We start from the raw sequence: 23420 nt of genomic DNA, 5'->3' as shown, positions 1-23420 counted from the left end.
TGTCATGTGATACATGTCATGTGATATGTCAGGTGATAAAACTTATGTCATGTGATACAAATTTGTCATGTGATACAAACTTAAGTCATGTGATACATGCTTATGTCATGTTGATACATATGTTTATCACATGATAAACATATTTGACATGTATTCTCACAGGTATCCTTATTATACTTCCCTTTCATCATTTTGGCATTTCTTTCAATTTTTCTTTCCTTACCCATAATTAATTCAAAAATATCAATCTGGTAAAGTATTATATTAATAATTCATTCAATTAATAACACCTATTTACAATTCATGTATTCACTGATTTGTTTATTCCATAATTCATCAGTTTTCGTTAGCGGCGTGGTACAAACTAAGTAATTATTTGTAAGGAAATACTATATCTAGAATTGTAAAGATTTTTGTAACTTATCTCTCAGTGCTAATGTTAAGACAAAATGGATATGCTTATCTCACAATTGTAAGATAAATTTCAATTAGAAATATTTATCTATAGACATACCGTAATTTACTGCACCTGCATTGAACTAATAAGGCCCTATGAAAAATATTATTAGTTTATCAGTCTATCTAGGTGGGAAAAGTAATGAGGGAGACCTTTTGTTTATTTTTTTTTTATTTGCTAAAACTAAATATCCTTGGATTGTTTGCTGGTGCATTGATATTCAAAGTAAAACATGACTGAGATAATACAAACAATATCTTAATTTTTAATAGAAAAAATGAAAGTATTTTTTTTTTTTACAGTAGCATAGAAGACATGTGCGCGAGGGTGGTAGATAATTTCTTTTATTCGACTAATAACTTCAGGTTCATTACTAACAATAATTCTTTTTTAATAGTTAAGCAAGGCACTAGCTTACATTTAAAATATATGAGAAAATATAATTTCCTTACAAATTAACAGAACCATAAATAATACTATCCATATACTCTCCAATATACTAAATTGTTAATCATTATATATGGCATTTATTTATGAATAATTTTATTTTATTTCATTTGCAGGAAATGAAGATAAAAAAAAACCTTTACTAATAGGTTGGCGAGAATTATAATCAACATGGTAAGTATCCATAAAATATCTATATGTGTATGAACAAAGACAGCCATCATCAGGACTGGTTTGTGTGTTCTGTGTATGGATTTTTGTAAGTGATATCAATGGGTAATCCATATTCTGCGCATCTTTTATTACAATTCCTATAAGAAAATTGAAAAAGAGATATATTCCTTAAATTATCATTGCTGAAAATACAAAATATCTTTTATCAAATTAATTTATGATCTGTATTTGTTACTTTCATATCCGAAATCTGGTTTTTCTTAACAACAAGTTGGACGCATGTGATAATTTATTTCGATGCATGTGATGATTTATAAACTAAGTGTGATGGGAAATAAATGAAATTGTTTTTTTTTTTTTGAGAATGAATCCCAGAATTTCATGATTTGAACTCACTACCTCTGGGACTAGATTATGGGGATTTCAAGCACTATAACTACAGCACCAATGCCAATAACAGTGATAAAAGCACTTTGCATGAGAGTTTGTATGTTCCAAGGATCATGCTTAAGACCAAGTTGCTGGCTCCTGATCAAAGCGACAGGCATCTGGTCATTCCACAGAATTGATATATCAATAATGCTTCACAGAGTAATTCACGATTTATCTGATGAATTCTAGAAAACCACGTAAAGGTTGCAACGTGACCCCATTCTTGAGCTTCATCAGTGGTATTGACAACTTAGATAAATCATCGCGGCTAGTTAGTCTGCTGGTTCAGACGTTTCTCCTTTCTTTAAATGAAACTGAGATCACGATTACAAACAACTACTTCCGGAGATTACGATAAAATTTTGATAAAGTACATTTCTGTTAAAAGCTGCTTCTCGCAAATCCATTAACCTAGTCCGCCGGATGTCAAGGTAATTTCACAATAAAATTAACGCCACAGCAACTATCGCTTATCTATGTACTCATTCATTTTTCTGATTACATTAATTGCACTTTTGCTCCCTGAATAGCTAATGAATAAGCTAGACATGAACAGATAACATTTACCCAGTTTAATGTTTAGTACTTGGAAATAAATCTTGAACACAAACGCAACATACTGGTCAATACGGAATTGCAATTACGAGTAAATCTTATGCATTATGCTCGTTATTTAATGATGCGCATACATTTTGATGAGCTTATTGTCTGCGTCAATAAAGTAGCTACTACTACTGTGTATCGTTACTCTTTGCATTTTATATCGCCCATTATACATTTTTATTCAGCCTTCTTGCATATATGACAATCATGGATGAACAGCCATACATCCTAATTGTTAAACAAAGAATAAATGAAACATCAATGGCTAATGGGAAGCTTCCAATGATCATGTGATTATTTTCAACCAATAATGAAGTTAGGAGTTATTATCAAAGCAAAGCAGTCACCATAATAGAAAAAAATCTTTATCATGAGGAGCAGGCCTATTTTTCCACATGCTTTGTTATCATTTGATGATTAGCACGAAGATCACTAAATTAAAGCCCTGTTAAGACTATCCAATTTTAATTGACAAAAACATATGACATCACATCATGACCATACATAGGCACATCATGACTATATATGGGCATACAACAATTTTTTGTCAAAGAAAATTTGATAGTATGGCTAGAGCATTATATGCTATAAAACAACATTATGAAGCCTAGTTCACACTATTAATTTTTTTGACAATAAACGGTTGTATGCCCATAAATAGTCTAAAAGATCGAAGACAAAGAGTGATGTATAATGGCACAACTTCCCAATGATTTTCTCCTGAGTCCCACAGGGATAGAAACTGTGCTTGGACTGTTGCTGTTTGTCATATTCATCAATGATATAAGCCAAGGAATACAATCCAATATACGTCTCTTTGTGGACGATTGCATGTTATATCGAGGCGTCCTCGATATCTACGACTGCAATGGTATACAAGACGACATCAATCTGCTAACATCTTGGGCTAAGAAATGGAACATAAAGTTTAATACAACCAAATGTGTAGCCATGAACATCACAAAAAAGAAAAACAAGTTAAACCCTGCATACAACATGGATAATACAGAACTGAAAATTGTAAAAACAGCATCCATACCTCGGTGTCGCCATATGAGAAGATCTATCATGGAGAGCTCACTACGAAAGTATCACAGCGAAAGCATATAAAGTCCTTGGCATGTTAAATAGAAACATGTGCACATAAAATAAAAGAATTAAAAACCAAGCATATACAACCCCAGTAAGACCAATCCTGGAATATGCAAGCTCAGTATGGGATCCATATACCAAATTACACACAAAGCAATTAGAGATGATCAGCGTAGAGCAGCCAGGTTTGTGTTAAATGATTATAGAAGGGATTCTAGTGTCACAAAGACGATCTAGGAACTGAACTGGGATTCACTTGAGGAACGAAGGAGACTTACCCGACTTGTACGGTTTCACAGAGCAATAAATGGTGAAATAAACCTCACATCTCTACAAACACACCAGGGATGATCAAGACATGGGCATGACAACATGTTCCAGAGACCACACACCAGAACAAATGTCCACAAATTCTCCTTCATCCCAAGGGCAATTGCAGATTGGAATGGCCTTAACCCACAAATTGTTCTTGCAACAAAAACAGAAGAGTTTATAAAACAAATCCAAAATAAACAACAAACAAGTTAAATTACAGTTACACTTGAAGAAAACAAAACCAACAAAGTCAACTTCATACTTTTTTATGCACGTCCGAATCAGCGCTTGCAAATCCCATGGCAGTAATGGTTCTTTAATGGACTTTTTGTCGCGTAACAATGATGAAGATGAAGCCATGGAATTGCCCATATATGGTCATGATGTGATGCAATCGTGACTATATTTAGGCATGTCACATGTGTTTGTCAAACAAAACTTCATAGTTTGGACAGGGCTTAAGGCCCAGAAAAGCTTGTGTTGCCAAAGCAAATAGTTTTATTACATGCACAGTCCAAATTCTACAGTTTATGACTAACCATTACTTGCCACATTCATTGTGAAATTTGCAAGTGACGGTTAAGTTAATAAGTGATGTACTAAAAGGTTTAATTAAATACTTGACCATGATTTATTTGAAATTTACATAAATTAGTCTACTCTCATTTTATATGAGTTAAATGGATCAAAGAACAGCGAATTGAAGGGGAAAAAATGAGTAATTACAAACAATAGCAGTAATTAAAGTACTTATTTATCATAAAAGGCTAATGAGCCTTTCAATTTCACTACTTGTCCCCTTGACTAGATGAATGAATATACAAAAGGGAGGAGACCTGCTCTTTCCCAGTCTACTATTTGATTGGAGAATATTAATGAGTACAGTGTGCGAGTATCAAATCCAAGAAAAAGTGCTCTAATTTGCTTCCGGTAGCGCTCTGGATGGATTCCCAACGCTCAATGTGATTGCTAATATTAGATTAATATTGCGTGGAAGTCTGACTGCATATCAATCAAACGGAAGTTGAATGGACAAGATGACTTTCATTCCCTTCGGATTTTATTGATACGTCACTTGGATTTCACTGCGTGTAACATGAGATATGCTCTGCAGACCAAACATAGCGTAAACAGACCACTTAAAAAAAATTAACACATAACATCATCATATGTGAAAACAAAGCACAAGTTATAAACACACGCAGCTGGTCGACACTCACCTCTAAGGGGGTACTTTCTGGTACCTCTCGCAGAATGACAGTACGTCGTTTATGACTAGGCCGTACCTTCTTAGATGTAGGGTCCACCTGAACACATGTTGACTCTGTAAGAACGTATAGTACACCAAATTGTCATTAAAGCTATCATCATCATTCACATAAAAAACATTACCATATTAATATTGTTTCAAGGTTTGCATGGCAAAGTAACAATATATTTAATGCTTGCAGTGCACCAAAAAGCAACTCAATCCAAATGTCAAGACCTTTTCAGAACTATCTACATGGTATACTGCAAGCATTAATTATAACATATTAATGGTACATTAATCGCAAAAACGATGGCAATTAATCCAAATTAATAACATTAACATCAACATAAATTTATTATGAATTGCATCTGAGTAGTTTACCTTTAAGTACATCGATAATAAGCGTTATATCTGTTGTTAATCTCTTAACAGCATTGAAGTTTGCTATCGTCCAGATGGGTACATATTGATCTGGATCCATTTGAGATTGAAGATAACGATCATTAGTTAAATTCTCCCTGAAAAAACAAAAGGAAAAAATCTGGTGAGTTACTTGAGTGTGACACTTAATATGGAAATGTTTAACTCTCATGAAAAAGCCACATCCTGAGTATATAACGGTTATGAAGAAGCCATATGTGGTAACTAAAAACATGTCGTAATTATTCTATCTTTCTGAAGATAAAAATATTGCATTACATACATAATTCTAAAAATTTTTATAATATTCTTAATAGTCAATATTATTTCAATCAATAGATACAGTGTTCATGAACATTTTAATATATTTTAATATCAAATATTATGTGGAAGCATATGGCTTATAGGCCTAAATAAAGTTATGAAAATTATTTTAATAAATTCCTTACATAAATACCAAGAAATACCACTGAATTTATCAATGTCTACATATAAACCTTGAACTGTCAATATTAAAATGTAACAGCCATTTTGAATGTCTATAATCACTTCAAAAATGTATTGAATATTAAATATACTGTACATCATAGAAATTAAGCATGTCTTTACATCTTTAGAAGATAGAAATCTGATTATGACCTTCGAAGTAGTATTATCATCACAAATTAATGGATAACTGAAGGTGATGAAAGGTAAGTAAATGTGATGCAAGGTGATGGAAGTAGAATGTGTGAGAAAAAAAAAAGAAATAAAGATAAGGAAAAAGGGAATAATACTTAAATTTTTGGAATTTACTCTATTAAGAAAACGAAAAGAAAACTAGATACCAAATACTTTACTTAAGTATCAACTGAAAGTAAAACAGTCTCTAATGTTTGTCATGACATTTTATCATCCAGATGACATCATTAACACAACCTCATGAATATTTTATACTAAATAATACTACGGATCAGGATAGGCAGATTGAAGTCTAAATTATAATGATTTTACAATGAAAAAGTAAAAATATCTCACAAGAGCCTACTCAGTGGTGGCTTAATACATTAGTAATGTACATACATTAAAACATGCACCTCAAACTTAGCTTTATCATTTATATGAACATAATTTTTGTAATGATGACGTGTATTAATCAGTATATGCTCAGATGTCAATCTCCACATAATCGTTAAAGAAATTATGTATTATAGGAGATGGTTGTGAATTTTCTCAATACTGCTGACATAATCATGAGAAAATAGCATATGTACGATATTAATATTTTAATGTGAAGAAATATCATTTAATGACGCATGCCAAAGAATAAAATACATCAGAATCAAGAATGGTTTACAATACAATGTTAAAATGTGTAGGAAGTTGCACATAATACCAATATGGTGAACTGATTGTTGGAATAATCTATAATTAAAAACTGAAATCCTTATACAGTAATGAAAAAATATTTTATGAATTGGTGTGTGACCACTTCATTAATTCAAGGCTTAAAGTGGTATAAGATTGATATTATAATTTATTTATTTATTCTTTATACTGAGTATACACTTTCAATACATAGTACTGGTTACCAAAGTGGTTCAGTTCTTACAAAATTTTAAAAACAGATATATACAAATGGTAACCAAAAAAGATGGATAACTTAACTACGAATTAAAATAGATTTAAAAGGAACATTGAAAGAAATTTAAGAAAAAAGAAAAAAAAAAACTTAAATAATAAATATGGATATGCAAGGTAAGAGGAAATCAGGTTAAATTAAGATGGTATTATGAGGATTTGAAATAGAATGCTTAAAATTTGAAAGTGTCATAGATTTAAAGTTGGTGTGATGTAAGCATTTTGGCTGTATTTTGTATGGATGGTTGATTTATATTTCAATCTGTCAATGTGATAATAATGTGACAATGATTATAATTTTGGTGATGACAATATTGTAAATCAAACCCCACTAAGCCACACCATACTTACTACTGTAATAAACCTGCTCATTCATTGAAAAAAAATTGGCCCTGTTCCAAATACCATACAAATCATTAATACATTTATTGTAAAATAACAATGTTTTTTTTAAATCAAGCCCCACCATATGGACAGAGAATCATCAAGAATCATTGTACGTGAAAGGATGAGTACGTGGTTTTTCCACGTCATCTGGTTATGTTAACTAGACAATAATATATTAAAGCCTGAGTGATCTGTATGCTCCGTGTGCTGTATGTAGTGTGTCTGCATACATCTTTGATCATTTCATCAGCATTATTAGCATAAATTTCCGCGGCAGGTCGAGAAGCAATATGTTAGCAACACCTGCAAACATGCACAACGTACAGCTACTACTCTGTAAGCATTATGAAAATCACTCGGCTTAAATGTCTAATAAAATAAATGAAAGCAATAATTTGCTGATAAAATCTATGGACACTATTATTATGAGCCAAAAAACAAAGCCTTAAAAAATATATAATTATTAACAGTAACAACACTAAAGATAAATAGTCTACAATTATCCCACGTAGCAACGTTTCTAGTACCAAAAGTTACTATCGTATGATCTAAAAAACACATTAAGTTAGTGTGATATATTACAAAGGCATAAAGCTGTAGAATATTCTCTTTTAGAAATATCATGATTTTCATATAAAAAAATATTTATCAAACAATATTAATAAAAAATATAATGAATCTATTTATTCATAATCTATTTGGTTATGTATTAATTTGTCATGGGAGGGAGAAGATGAGGAAGGAGGGATAATTACTCCAAAAAATTTAATAAACATCCCAGGAAACAAAATTGAGAGGGCTATTTATTCCAAATGATGTTCTGAACGGGTGTAGGTTATTATTTAAAGGACTTTTCTCATTAAACAAGGCATAAAGTTTCATGTTCTTCGCATTACTCTTAAATTAGCTAAAAATTTGAAGGTCTATGTTATCACTAAAAGTTAATAACTTACTTGATCCTTTTGAATAAGCTATTTTTAAATGTTCTAATTGTTTAAAACAACCTTCAAAAAGAAGAAAAAAAGATTAAGTGGGGAGTTATAACCATTATCTTATGTTATCTTATTAAATAGATCACAAAATTATGTTGTTATATATACTATATTATATTATTTATCATAATACCATTTATCTTTATAAATAAAATATTACCATACTGTACCTTTAAACCTTACTTAGCTTCCAATACAAAATTAATAACGAGTGACTCACTATAAAGTATAAGGCTGAGGTAAGTACCATAGTTGTTTGCAGACGCCATTTACATTTTTTACAAGTATAAAAATGTTGTATACCACCAAAGCTACAGACTGCATACTAACACTTTCATAAATTAAATTTATAGTAATATCAATATCATTTTTAAGTAATGGTGCAATTTAATAATATGTTCCCACTCACCTCCCACAGAAAGGTTCAATAAACCACTCTTTTTAGAAAATAATTTTAGAATCAATTGAAAGTGGTTCTAAGCACAGATGCTCACTGTTGGATAGGACACTTCAATTAATGTATGTCATGGTAATAAAGTATGAATAAGGATTAACAACAAGCCTATTATTTAACTGATATATTAAAATATAGTGTCTGTAATGAGAAAAGAAGTTTTAAAAATAATATTTAATATTTTGTATACTATATTTATTCAAATAATAATGTTTATTGTTGTGGTGTTTTTGAGGGGGGTGTTTATTCAAGGGAGGCATTTATTTATTTATTTTTCTTTGTAAAATAGATACATATGCATTACTCAACTAAACGCCCCTTAATTTCACTGTAAATGTTGAAGTACAACACATAATTATAGTCAAATGTGTTATTGTGTGATCAAATAAACATTGATCCTAACCAGGTTAGAAATAATGTAATTCTACTGAAGTAGAACATTAACAGAATGTTTTAAGAATAATGTTGCTTCCAATAGATTTGTTTACACACATTTGGGAGGGGGTGGGAAAAGGGAAGGATTTATTTGAGGGGTAAAAATAAACCCCTGGGGTGTTCATTCGAGGTAGCTGTTTATTCCAAATGAGGCTTTAGAGGGGGAGGGTGTTTATTTGAAGCAGGCCTTTATTCAAAGCGGGATATTTGAGAAAAAGATAAGGTAAATAAATTATTTTTAAATTTTAGAATGAAAACAAAATTGTCACCAATTAATAGACATAAACATTAACTTTCTTTTATTCTTTTGCATAGACTTTCAATTGGTTAGTAATCTGTTTTAAGGATGTTTGTAGTAAACATCTGTAAATCAGTTAAAACTTAATTATACTCATCTGTGTTGTATTGGAAGTTAATAAAATAGATGATTTTTCTATACGAGCAATGCAATTTATAGATTTTTGAGGGGTTTTTCCCCATATTTCATAACAAATGATAATCTTTTCCAAGTTTTTCTTATGATACATGTAGAATTTAATATTTAAATACCAAATGAAATATATATCTCATAATTATATTTATTTTTAAAAAATCTGCTTTACATGAATTATGAATTAAATTATAATCTGTTGTTTCTCTAAGTTCCTTGATAAATAATTTTATGAGGCAGAATTTAACAATTACATTTTAATTTGACATAAAAAGAATAATAGATATTAATAGATATTGTCTATGATTCAAAAAGGATACAAAGTAACCAAAGTCATTCTATAAATAGAAAATTCAGGATGGACGTAATTGACATAATCCTTACAATACCTAATCTGCTTTCCCGCTCATAGCATGTTCAGCTACAAGCCTTACTTCTTACTTCTATGAAGATCCATATCATAAAATCCCAATGTGCAACATTAAAAGATATTGAATAACTCAATATGATAGTTATGGCAATCTGTGTTATTTGTATCTGTTAATTGGCAACGAAAAATACTTCTTGTACTACTTTTAATTGAAAACTAATAATTTTATACAAAAGATACAAATTAATGATTTCAAATATTTAACTTTATTTTTAATTCCACAAGGATAATGTGATATGTCCATGTTCTAAATTAAGTTTAAGAATTTTTTCTCAGGTTTAACAAAAAATATCTATAAATAGACCTAATTTAAATAGATAATAATTTAATTACACTTACAGAAAGATTCTAATTATTAGTACAAAAGCTAGTAACTGCTTACTGCTATCACTGCATTCTCGTACATCTCATCTATCTTCTACTAATCAACAAGATGAGATCTCAGTGATGAAATACAATAAGCAGTTTAATAATTCATACTAACTATAACCACAATGATGGAGGTAGTCTACTCTGTGTATGCTTCACTGATTCTGCATGACCAGACGGTCAATATTTTGTTGGACATTTTGTTATTGTAAGAAGCTTTTAAAATATTAATTATGGTTTATAGATTTTATTTAACCAATTTAACTAAAATTTATCTTGGTTTAGTATAGCCAGATGTTAGCATCATTATTGCTGCAAAAATGGCTTCAATATTTCTTTTTTATATAATATAAGCCATGGAATACTCACACCTAGGACAGAAACACAGTGTGGACCACATCACAGCATGGAAACAGTGCAAGCTGGGGTATCCAATCATGGTCAATAATATGTGCTTTAAACTCAAAAGGTTCACAACCTGAATGGAAATCGCTGGGCGACACCACTTCACTTTGATAATAATTATAAATGATTTTTTACAGCTTATATTTTGTTGTATCAGATATCAATTGATATGTAGTCCTATATCCAGGCCTAGCCTCCTGGATCAGATGTCAAAAAGTGGCTTCATATCAGTTACCAAGTGTAAACAAATACACTAGGATTTACAGGCAAATTTTGTAAATTTAGCATATCCTCTACTTGTGCAATTTTGCAAAAAGAAAACATCAAAATTTAAATTACAGTAAGGTACCTAAAAATGTAATGGTTTTTTTTTAATGAATATATCTATTTTGATTGTTTAAAACAAATAAAAAAGGGGTTTTTTTTCACTATACATAGCTTCAAATATGCTTTTTAATATTTTTATTCAATGCTACCCATCATGAAAACCTTCAGGACAGCAGTTTACTGGACTCCAGAAGAGGTAAAATATTGCAATCTATCTGGTCAATTAAAATCCCTTTATCACCGTGGCAATAACACATCCATTAATTAAATACTGATTTAAATTTTCCAATAACATGAGAAATACAAATATAAATATCTATATACTGGCAGTATAAACATTTTAGAAAATTACTTCAGAAAATGGCTAATAAAAAATGAAAACTTAAAGGAAGTGTTTATTATGTTTAATGAAAACAGTTTGTTAGCTACAAAGAATAACTTAAATTACTGGTACTTGAGATGTCAATTTAAGTAGCATACCTCAAGCTAAGTTACTATAATGAGTTTAATGTAGCAACATTAACCCACAGCATGTGAAATAGTTTTAGTATCACAACAATGTAGTCTTGTTATTCTATAGCTTCTTGCCTAAGTGGAGTACATAGAAGAAAGATAGAATGATAAAATAAGGCATAAAATAAATGAAGGGAAAAGAGAAGGAACTAGGAAAGATGATGTTAAGAGAAGACGAATAAAAGGAAGAAGCTATGAGAAGGTCTGAATGTGAACAAAGTTTTCAAAACAGAATGCATATAATTTTAAAATATATCATAACAAAAACTTTCTTATCAAACCACTATTAACCATGGGTAAATACCATGGTAAACTAATGGTATTTGTGGGCTTATATGCAGTTTAATTTAGGGAAATCCCCACTAGAACCTCCTGTTGTCAATGTATTTCTAAAGCTGTGCATTCCAGTATGTCACATTGCCATGTCACATGACACACCAAGCATCTAGTGTCACTATAGAATCTATGTGAAATTCTAAGAGCCAGGAGGGGCGTTTATTCGAATAAATATGGTAAATGATATGATATGCTGATATGATAATTGAGTAAGGAATGATGTTAATGATAAAAATGTTGAGCTACATGACAACAATAATACTAGATATGGTAATCATAATGTCTGTGATGATTTTGATAAATTATATAAAGAATTTGATGATGAGGGAAGACAATGCAATACATTACATTATTATTGTAATATTTATGGTAACAAAAATTATAAAGTTATGTTGGAAAAGTATGGCGATAACAATTATTACATAATTAGGTTGATATATGATGTTAGGCCTAATATTCACGGTGATGATGGTTAATACTGATAGCAATATTATTCAGGATGCTGATTTTTTTTTTATTTATAACATTTTTTTTATTGTGGTAGAGTTACATAAACACATTATGTAAGGGAAAAAAAAATTACTATCACAAAAAAAATTCAATGTAAACATTAACAGATCCTTTAACGCCAGGCAGTTTCAGCAACAGTTAATATAATGTGTAATGTCTTTGAAATTGAACAGTTATACAGTATGAAATAATATATGCAAGTTGATGTTTAAAATGTCACTTCAAAATGAGCAAGTTAATTTCCAAAATGATTTTATGATTTTGGAAATGTGATATTTTTTGTTTTGTACATGAAGCTTTATGTTGCCACTGGCTATAATGATGTTAAGTACGCTATTTTGAAGCACAAAAAATATTAATGGTTCAGTAGTAATTAGTCTAATAGTGAATAAATTTTGCTAACAACCAACTTGATGGAAATTCTCAGAAATATATGGTAATAGATTGGCACGAGTATGATTCAGTAGTTAATACAAGCATCTATCACAGTGCTTTCTTATTTGTTTATCATTATTCAACATTGTAATTATATGAAGTAAGCCTGACCACATTCCAAAAAATAAATTAAAATGAAATAAAAGAAAATCCCTTAAAATAACATAAAACATCACAAATTTAGTAACTGAATCAATGGAAGGATAGGCTTATACATTAAAAAAATTATTATCAAAGAGAATGATACAATATGGCCACATCCCTTGTACAAATAAATCCCCTTCATGCCCTACCCCTTCTCCGAACCCAAATTTTTAAATTCTTTATATGGCGAAATACACACCTAAAATAATCAAACTTGATGGAATCCACTTTGCACTGAGAATTCCCAAATGTTTAGCAACTGTACCTATACAATAAGCCTAGATGCACTGTTCTTAGAGGTCTCTCCGAGTTAAAACAACCTAATCACTAATAAGCTAACAATTGTAATAATTGTAAGTACGTCAATTGTAGGTTTATTTAATCCAACATGCTATATTTAAAATTATCGATGGCTACAAATTGGATGCAATGACGTGCAAATGCTGGAGTAGATCTGTGACACCTTACTAGTTGCTTTATACCACCTGCTACATCTTCTATGTTTGCCAACTGAAAAGAATTTACTTCACAGAATCCATAAAATGTATTGTGGGATGTCGATGCTCGCAACAATTGACTAGTTAAACAAACATCATCAACAGTCAACCCTCCTTTATCAGATGGAGGAAGTCGTTTTAAAAATATCACTTAGTACAAAAATAACGACATTTTCAAAAATAAAATACCAATAACTGGCGGTAAAAAAAGACTGCTTTCTAGCTAATTTCATCGTAATAACCCAACTTATTCTCTTTCCATTTTGAATTTATTTATAGAGTACAGTCAGTATAATTACAGTAAGTTCTTTCTGTGATTATCAGTGAAGACGCACTACAACCCTAACAAAGGATAAGAAAATTTTGAGTGTGCCAGTGCAATATACAGTAGACCCCCTAAATTATGTACGACATGGGCCCAGAGCCGTTTGTAATTGCGGGTATTCGTAAAATCGGGGTTGACCCAAATTCCTATATATTTGCACTGGTACTACTTACACTGGCATAAACTAGGTCTAGGCTAGGCCCACAGGCCTACGCAGCTAAGTCTGAGGGGACCTAGGCCTACAGTAGGCAGTTTCTAAGCATTCCAGCCCATGAAATTAGGAAAAAATTAGGTTGGCAAAAATTTGTGATAGTTATTGTACAAACAAATCTGTTTTATGAACCACCAATTTCCTTGGTTTGACGACGTACATGAAATTTAGTGTCTGCTATAGCCTGTTTTTGACTTTCCAAGCAGTTTTTGAAGCAAAGAAATTTAAGCCTAGGTCAGCAAAAAATTGCCGTCCTGTAGCAATTCTGGCTCGGCAATATGGTCGGCAATTGCCGATTGCCGACGTGAAATTCGTGGGCTGAGCATTCTGATCCCACTCCAGGCCCCACACAAACTTGCTTTTTATCGGATGTTTTTACCTTCTTAAATACCTAGATTGTGGATTTTACTCCAACATAACTTCCATAGATAGTTGTTTATTATATATATATCATTCAATAAAACAATCAATCAATATGTTGACTTTTAAAGATGAATACGATGATTAAAAGAGAAGTAAAATTTGTCGCATGCACATCTGTGAAGCCAATAAACACTGAATTTGCAGAAGCCTGTTAGAAAGCCTCCTTGACTTGAGAATTATATAGTATAGTATGGTATGTTGTGTTGTATGCATGCTAATTTAACAGCTAAAATTCAAGCGGATTTTTTTTTTTGGATTTTTCACTCGCCCATGCGGACGAGTGGGGATGGAATATCGCTCGCCAAATTTTTGTTTCACTCGCATTGGCGAGCGCTAGTTTTGCACCCTGAAATTGCATGGGTAATCTTCCTCTTTAAGTAAATAACACTTTTTAGGCATTAACAAATATCACAACAAACGTTCTACTGTATACAATTTGTATCATTTTTTTTTCCAATTCTATGTAAGTAAAGGCTTATATATTATAACATCCTACACAATGAATTGACGATAGGGAAGAGATGCTAATCAAGTATTTTTTTTCTTACTAGGCCTAATATGGATGGATCACCCTTGGTACATAATATCAAATATTATGATTTCTATGTCAACATTATGCACAAAACAAATCCAAAGATCAAGAGGTATTGATGTTTTGTATGGAGGCATCAAATAATGAATACACACTAACAGAATAAATACTTCAAAACAACAACAATAACGCTTATACCTAATCTATAATATCAATTTGTAGTACAATCTTATGTTAGTATCCACTTCCAGATGCTTCACTCACACTTTTATTGTTCACCACCATTCATCATTCTGTGTTACTTATTTGCTTTTTGTTGATATCTTTTTTTTGTTACATAACATATCCTTCACCTGAAAAAAACAACCTCTGCACAAAAGCCTGTCCCAAGCTGTGTTCACACTTGTCATTGAATTAGTACAGTTTCCATTGATCATAGTTTGTGTGTGTGAATGCAGTGTGTGATATTTTATCATGAATGCTAATTCTTAGATTCTATTGAAGAGCACGTAGAATAATATGGACAATGAACATGAGGAAGTTTAATGAACATGCCACAAGAAGATGAAATCTCTAGAAAAAGCAATCAAAATGGAGATTAGTGCATGTCCAATGAATTGTGTACTATGATTGGAAAATGGCATTGGTGTTGCTGTTAGGAACGATGGAGAAATTTACGTTAATGATGATAGATGGAGATGAAGAGAGGAATATAACGAGAGAAAAATAACTAAAGGAAAATGCCGTGAAAATTAATTTTGATGATAAAAATAAAATGATGATAAAATGAAGTCAGGATGATAATGAAATTGGCAATGACACGGTTGAAGAAAATGATGTAAATGAATAATAGTAATGAAAACAGAGATGAAAAAAAAAAAAGATATTTATGTAGAAAAATAAGACGGTGGTAAAGACAATGAAAATAAAGATGGGATATGTTACCCAGACACAGTGGTATTTAGATATCATGGTTGGTTGGTCAATATTTTTTTTATTTGCCCCATATTCAGTTCTCAATCTAAGGTATTACATTTAATAATTAAGGTTTTAAAACCAGTCTTTGTAACATCATTGAAATGTTAAAAACATTTTTTTTATAATTGTAATAACAAAAATATGCCAATCCTAACGAAACGTAAATACAATTATCGAGATGAAAATGACTAAACCACAAAAAAACAGGGAAAAGAAAGATAAATATTAATGATATGACGATTACATCATAATTAATAAACCATTTGATAGGTTGGTTTTGGGCATCAAAAACCAAAATTAAAGAACGTACCTTGAAAAATAATATTCTAATTGAAGTTGAAGTTGTTTCCGCAAATCACCATCTTTAGGAGATCCTTCCCGATTCATATCATCTGAAAAACAGTGAAACCATTCATAAATTATATTAATATAATACTGAACTCCCATCAAACTTCTGGTTATAATCCCTGGTGGATGTTTTGGAAGCGGCAATTACAAGGTAAAAGGTATAACATTATTTGTTTTTTAAAAGTTGGCCACTAATTTAACTATTATTTATGTTAAAATCGGAAAAACCACTTCCCAAAAAAACATTTGCCTTATCATACAGCTCTATCCAGATTATCAAAAAGTCATGATGATGTCATCATGACCATAATGATGTCATCATGACCATATTTAGGCATTTTAAATGTTTTTTGTCAAATAAAATTTGATAATGTGGACAAGACTTACAAATGAGATGAGTCATCATCTTCAAATGAGAAATAGATTGAAGCAATTAGGGTTTTGCTAATTTACAAACATATTACATAAATATTTAAAATTGATTACCACCATTCAATAAAAAGATCTATACAAAGCATACATAACAAAATTATTATGTTAATTGACAAGGAGAATATTTATTTGTTTATTGAAAGTGACAACTTGCTTTAATATATATATATATATACAAAGTAATTTAAATATATAATTTATTATAGTTTGTGTTTATAAACTTATTAGGAGGCACAGAAAGAGATGGACATTTTGAGGATTAGAATGACCCTTGACCCAAGGTTTTACCAACAGGCTCCTATCTCTTATATTCAATGTATATAACACAAGACATAAATTCCTTCTATCATTACCAACTCCAATCTCAATGCAATATAATTTCTATCCCATAATGCACCTTTCTTTCCTGTCTTAGTCATCTAAAACTACACAATGAACAACTGATAATGTAAAATTTAAAAAAAAAAAATTGATCGATTTTAAATAACCATAATATTATACACTAAAGATATAATTGTATTAAATGATCTTGTTGCAAACAATACATTGAGTATTTATCAGAATTAAGGTTGCATGTTCTGTGTAGATAGCCTAGTTTATTTGAACTGCTCTACTTCCAATCAAATTCATACAAAAAACAATGTCTAAGTCGTTTAATCTCCCAGAAAAAATTCACGATCTAGCTTTATTTTAACTGTACACTGTCAAATACCAAAAACTTTATAAGAATGGACATCTGATTTCAATATCAAAAGTATATCTTACATAGGAAAAAAATGTATACCTAATTTTTTTTTCCAAAGGTCACAATTACTTCCCGTCCTTTCATTTTCTACAGCACTGAATGAAAGTTGAACTATCATGAATACAAATATGTAGTTTTACAATGAAACTAGGTTATAGAAACATAAATAAGTATCATAAGATACAGGTACAAGTGGGTCGAAAATATCAGTGGGATGAAGATACAGAATAGTAATGTTACTTTTCATTCTAATTTCTTCAAATATTTAATTCGCCAATACGTTATTCTGTGAAGTGGCGATACACATTTTTTTTTTATAGAACACATGAAATTTTATTAAATATTAGATAGAATAAAGTTGAGGTTTATTTTATTTATAAATTTTCATATTAATGTTGTGTCTTTGAATCATAATTTTGTGCAAAACGTGCAGTTTGTTATTGTGATTTAAAAATTTTTATTTACGGTTTTCCTTATGACATTTCATGTTTCAAGATGTTTGTTGTTCATACTTTTTATTAATATTGACATATATTAAAATCTTATAAACATCAGAACAAAAACATATTTCATGAGATACAGAGTGTTAATACTACCCTTTGTTTTCATTTCTTCAAATACTTAAATTCACAAATTTGAATTTTGTGGATGTTATAAAAGTACTAAAAGAAATTGATAAAATGTAGTTAAGGTCTTATATTCTTTAAGTGTTTTTTTTATTTTAATGACAGAAAAATGTGTAGTTTGAGAGTGATCATTATTCCTTATTTTTATTGTTCTACCAATTACACTATTTAATTTGTTGATTTTCAAACTTTTAATTAGTAGCCTTTTACATGTTTTATATTTATACTGATGTATATTGAAATTCAAATACATTTACACTAAAAAATGAATTTCAAGTTTTCTTTATATGACAATTAAATCAGCAAGAGAAATTGAAAAAATACAATATATTAAAAAAAAAAATATAAATGACAACAATTTAAATACATTAATAACTGCAAACATAATTTAAAACATAATTCATCTGAAGTCATTTGTGTTTTCATGTATAATATGCAGTAATGGTTCTCATCAAGTATATCTAACATTAGTATTTATCACATATGTGTGGGACATAATTAGACAGAACATAACTGGTGAATAGATAATGTATCCAACACATCAATTGTCTGGCTGACGCAAGTTCGAGCACATCAACACGTAAATACTACGTAATACTAAACATTACCTCATTTGCCATTATGATGCGGTTCGCATCATCTCATTACTTGTTTTTTCGCACCGCTAAATCACTAGGCTACCTACATAATATATGTTTCGATAACTGTCCTTGAGGCCATAAAAAAAAACATGGATACAAGTTGCTACATGTCCCATTGTATTTTATTATGATAGCTTGACGATTACAAGAAATAATCAGTTATTTTGCTTAGTAGAAGAAATTTGTATATTGATTTATTACTTTGCTTTATGGAATAACAAGGATAGGAAACTCAAGTAAATGTAAATTATTAGTTGAGGAAATATTATTAGTTGAGAAAATATTATTAGTTGAGAAAATATTGTCACTACCCAGATAAAATTGAATAAGCAAGTAATTTACTTGCTAAACATAACACACGACTTCTACTGCTAATGTTTTAATTTCATTAATTCACCTATGACCCTGGACACTGCCATGAATTTTTTTATTTAATTCTTTTCGCATTCAACATGTAGCAAAAGTTCAATCATAAGACTATGAATTAAACTGTCAAATCTTACATATTATTCTATATTATATTCTAGAACAAGAAAGGAATTAAAAAAAAAATTCTGATTCAAGCAATTGTATTTAAAACAGCACACTGTATATAAGCAAGGACAATCGATCTTACTAAGCTCCCTAAACCTTTCAATTTTCATTAAACAAGTCATTATGATGGTTTGAGAGAAGCGTTATGATTGGTTACATGAAAAATATGGAACCCAACATCTTGGGATTGGAGGAGACCATAGAGTACTACAGTGTTACGTCACGATACCACACAATACTACTTCATTGCTATCGTTGCAAAATGCGTTCAACCCGACGCCATTTTTGCCACTAACAAACCATTGATCCTAATTTATAATGTAATTATTAAGATGTATCTTACTTTTTTCTTTGTACTGATGATTAAATGTGTGTTCGATAACTAATATTATGGAAGCTTTTGTGTTTTTAGCACATTTTGATCGAAAAATATTAGATTTTAAAATGCCTATTCCAGAAAACCTATGCAGTCATTCAGGCGTAATGAAAGGTAACCTATGTCGGTTAACAACAGAGAGCGCCACCTGGCATCGTGAGGACACGACTGTGGTACTCTACAATAACTACAAAACCACAGTTTTAACTCTCAATGGTCTGGTGCTTATACAGTTCAACTTGCCCAAGTTGAGTCCAAAATGCCATTGAAAATTGTTCAACTTATAGATAAATTTGACTTACAGATTGTTAATTACTGGAAAACACAACAATTTGGCAAGTAAAATAAGTGACTTATAAATTAGGGAAAATCGACTTAAGCAAGTTTAACTGTAGTCAGTGCCAGTGGAGGAGGGTATGGAAGGGGAGGTGCATTTGAAAAAAGAAAATATTGAAAATTAGACCAATGATTGAAGCAGGTCAGAAAAAGATCACATAACCACACTGCCATATCACTAAGAATATATATTTCCAAAAATGTCAATCTCCCATTTGCAAATATTTTGTGTCCCCTGCATAGAATAGCCTTACACCCATTATGTCTTATACCTCGTTCTCTTAACCTACTTTTTAACGTTGAATATATTTTAGTGTGGTTTTGACCTATTGTTTTTAAAATGTATTCTGATATAACATTTATAACTGGAATTTAATGAGTTATGTGAAATTGAAAATTCCACTGTACAATGAGAGACAAAAAAAACCAAACATCTGTACTGTCAAATTCAAATTTGTCCCTTGAATATATACTTGAGTGTACATGATCATGTGACCAATTAAGCAATCTATAATAGGCCCATTTCCTGTAGACTTTGATCTAAGACAAGGCTATGACAATAACAAACACTCAACAGTAAGTCATAGTTAAATTTTGATTTTCTTAAATCAAAATCTCAGTAACTTTAAATTGCAACTATGATTACCCACTAAATTCAGTTTTTTAGATTTCTTTAAACATTTTTCCAATAATTGTAACATCCCACTTATTTATCTGTTAATATTAATTGTGTAATAATTTAACATGGTTTATGTTGCAAGATATACTTCTGCAAGACTACTACTGACTATATTTATTTAAATTGGCACTATTGTTATAATAAAATTAAAATTCAGATACAAAATGTATGATAATTCAATAGCTTATGTAAATGGAATAGCTAAATCATTTACATTCTAAAAAAATCCTTTTTTTTTTTCAAAACTGGAATCTCTGCTAATGGAAATTTTTTTAAATCTATTAACATCCATAAGCGAGAGGTAACTTACCATAATCACTCGCTGCATATCAACTTTTATCTTCCCATTTCAAAAGGTCAATTTTATGATAGTAATTTATTAACAACGATAGCTATTACCAAAATTCCAATAATAAAATGAAATTTAAATTAAATTACACAAAGACAATTTAAGCAAAAACTATTAAATATAACATTTAGATGAAATTTTAATTTATATCAGCAATTGTTATTACTTTTACTTGCAATACTGATATTAAATATACAATATCTGTTTCTTCTTGTTTCATCTTGGTAATCTTAAACAAGTTATATGCAAATATTCAACAGAAAACAGTTTACACAGGAAAATGATACAAAATGTGAGAATCACTGACATAGTAGGTGACTGACAAGAATATAGCTAAGACAAAAAAATACTGCAAACTTAAAGAACATAATTACAAATCTGAAATTATATTATGTTATTTTTTTCCACATCAAAGCTTAATTGATATTACATACTACAGCTGCTTTTCAATTGGTCTACTATATGAATGGGAACACCAAGTGATCATACTCTCAAAGTCTTTGCGCAAACGAAGCCACGCATTGACGTAAGCTGTATACAAAAATAGATTGAAATGCCTAATAGAAGCATACGGCTGAGTTTGTTCAAATTGCAATGGATAGTTTACTAGGGCATTTGTTCTATACACCATTTTTCATAACAATGGCTTCTCAATTATTTCATTTGCTTATCCACAATCTTTAAACATCTGAGATTTTTATATTCTAACATGGTTTAATTTACACATTTTTTTTCAAGTAATTAAAATCAGTTAAAAGCACTATAATTCTATTTTTAGCAAAGGCTAAAGTTGAAAACATGTCATAAAACATTTAATCAACATCAATGAAGCAAAAAAAAAAAACTTCTCTGAGTCGACTGATAATCAACAAAATTCACTGTGCAATACAGTACTATACAAATAATTTAGACTGTAAATTTAAATCACAAATAAATACATACATCAATCAATTTAGTAATAAATTACACAAATAAACTAACACACATTAACATATTTAGGACATTTTGATGATCTTAAATGTTATTAATTATTATGCCAAAATTTAATGAAAATTATCTAAGAAAATAAAATTAATGACAATGATATAAAGCAAACCATCAAATAAATCAATGTTTGTATAAAAAAAAAATAGGTAAACATTTATGATCAATTAATCATTCCATAAATTCCAATAATTTAATTAATCTATATAAAAAATGGCAAAGATTCGGTCTATTTGATTACTTGGTTATGCACACATCTGCATAAATGATTTATTGTACAAAAGGAAGATGTATGTACAGAACATATAGTAACACAGGTTGTACATCAGCAAATTAACGGAAAGTCTTGAATTTTACCTGGAATCTTTATTCGCCACTGAACAACTCATGATGGTATAATGTAATGTAGTTAGATTTATTTTATATGGCGCTTTATAGCTAAGTCTCAAAGCGCTCGAAATGTGGACCAGCTGGCACAGTAACAATAGGGTCACTTTGTGTCTGAGCTACCCGGAAAACCAGTACCAGGTATCGTCTATTCACAATAGGCAATGTGTGGACCAGTACATCGGGGTCTCAAAAGATGTACCGAGTTACTTAAAATGCACCTGAGCCAATTAACATCTCGACGAGATTTGATTGACAGATAAACCGACTAATCAGTGAGCGTCATTTAGTCAGGTAATAAAAACTTTTTCTTGGGACATTTTAATTTCCTTAGACAGCTGGTTGTCAACGCGAAACATACATAGCCTAGGCCTAGATGTCTATGCTTGGTTATAGATACCAAGATTTACACGAGCAGTGAGCATTAGTGACTAGCCAACAACGAGGTTTACTGAATGCGACTTTTCCCTCTTCCTTTGGGAGCGAAATACAGAGGCTTTTATAACAATTTCCCCGCCTGTTCCATGAAATAGATTAACACTATGAATATATGATTCATTTGCATACCGCCTAACCTGAATTCTCTTTCGTAAAGAAGGTTGATAGCAAAGAAAATGTTCGCAAACTCGCTAAGTCTAGCCGCCATTGCCTAAGGTTTTCGTGACTTTGTGGGCGGGGCTTTGCATCCTTGTCGACATGTTAATTGTGTATACTGATGGTTTATAGTCTTTATCTGAGAAAACTTGTTCCGCCACTGGAATGGGAGAGTGAGCCGCTGGAACCAGAGCTATGGCTACTGGTTACGGCATCCCTACCTTAACCACTTGGCCAAGCGACTCGCCATAACTGGTCAGCCATTTGACTAGGTAACACATAGACTGAGGTGTGGACTTGTTGAAAATTTTTTTTAATCGCGAAATATCCTGCCTAGAGTCATACGCAATAATGGGGTTAAACTTGGTATATTTTATATGTTAAATAAATTAAGGTGTTCTAATTTTCTTTTTCAACAAAATGTTCTGTTTACTCATGCAAAAA

At 30.6% G+C, this 23420-nt stretch overlaps 1 protein-coding gene across 5 annotated transcripts in view; it reads right to left on the bottom strand.

The window, feature by feature from the left end:
* LOC117104899 (la-related protein 4-like) overlaps positions 1–23420 on the bottom strand; it is a 72712-nt gene that overhangs the window by 19061 nt on the left and 30231 nt on the right. For all 5 annotated transcript variants that reach the window (XM_033245803.1, XM_033245805.1, XM_033245802.1 and 2 more), the window contains 3 exons: positions 16256–16337; positions 5154–5290; positions 4741–4844 (listed from right to left, as the gene is read on the bottom strand). In XM_033245803.1, coding sequence (XP_033101694.1) covers positions 4741–4844; positions 5154–5290; positions 16256–16337 — 323 coding nt within the window. The remainder of the gene's footprint in view (positions 1–4740; positions 4845–5153; positions 5291–16255; positions 16338–23420) is intronic.

This window comes from Anneissia japonica, unplaced genomic scaffold, assembly GCF_011630105.1.
Source record: "Anneissia japonica isolate Jap-2015-1 unplaced genomic scaffold, ASM1163010v1 scaffold287834_len5846547_cov211, whole genome shotgun sequence".
Taxonomy (NCBI): Eukaryota; Metazoa; Echinodermata; class Crinoidea; order Comatulida; family Comatulidae; genus Anneissia; species Anneissia japonica.
The sequence above is the reverse complement of the archived record's forward strand: the minus strand, read 5'-3'. Positions and strand labels throughout refer to the sequence as shown.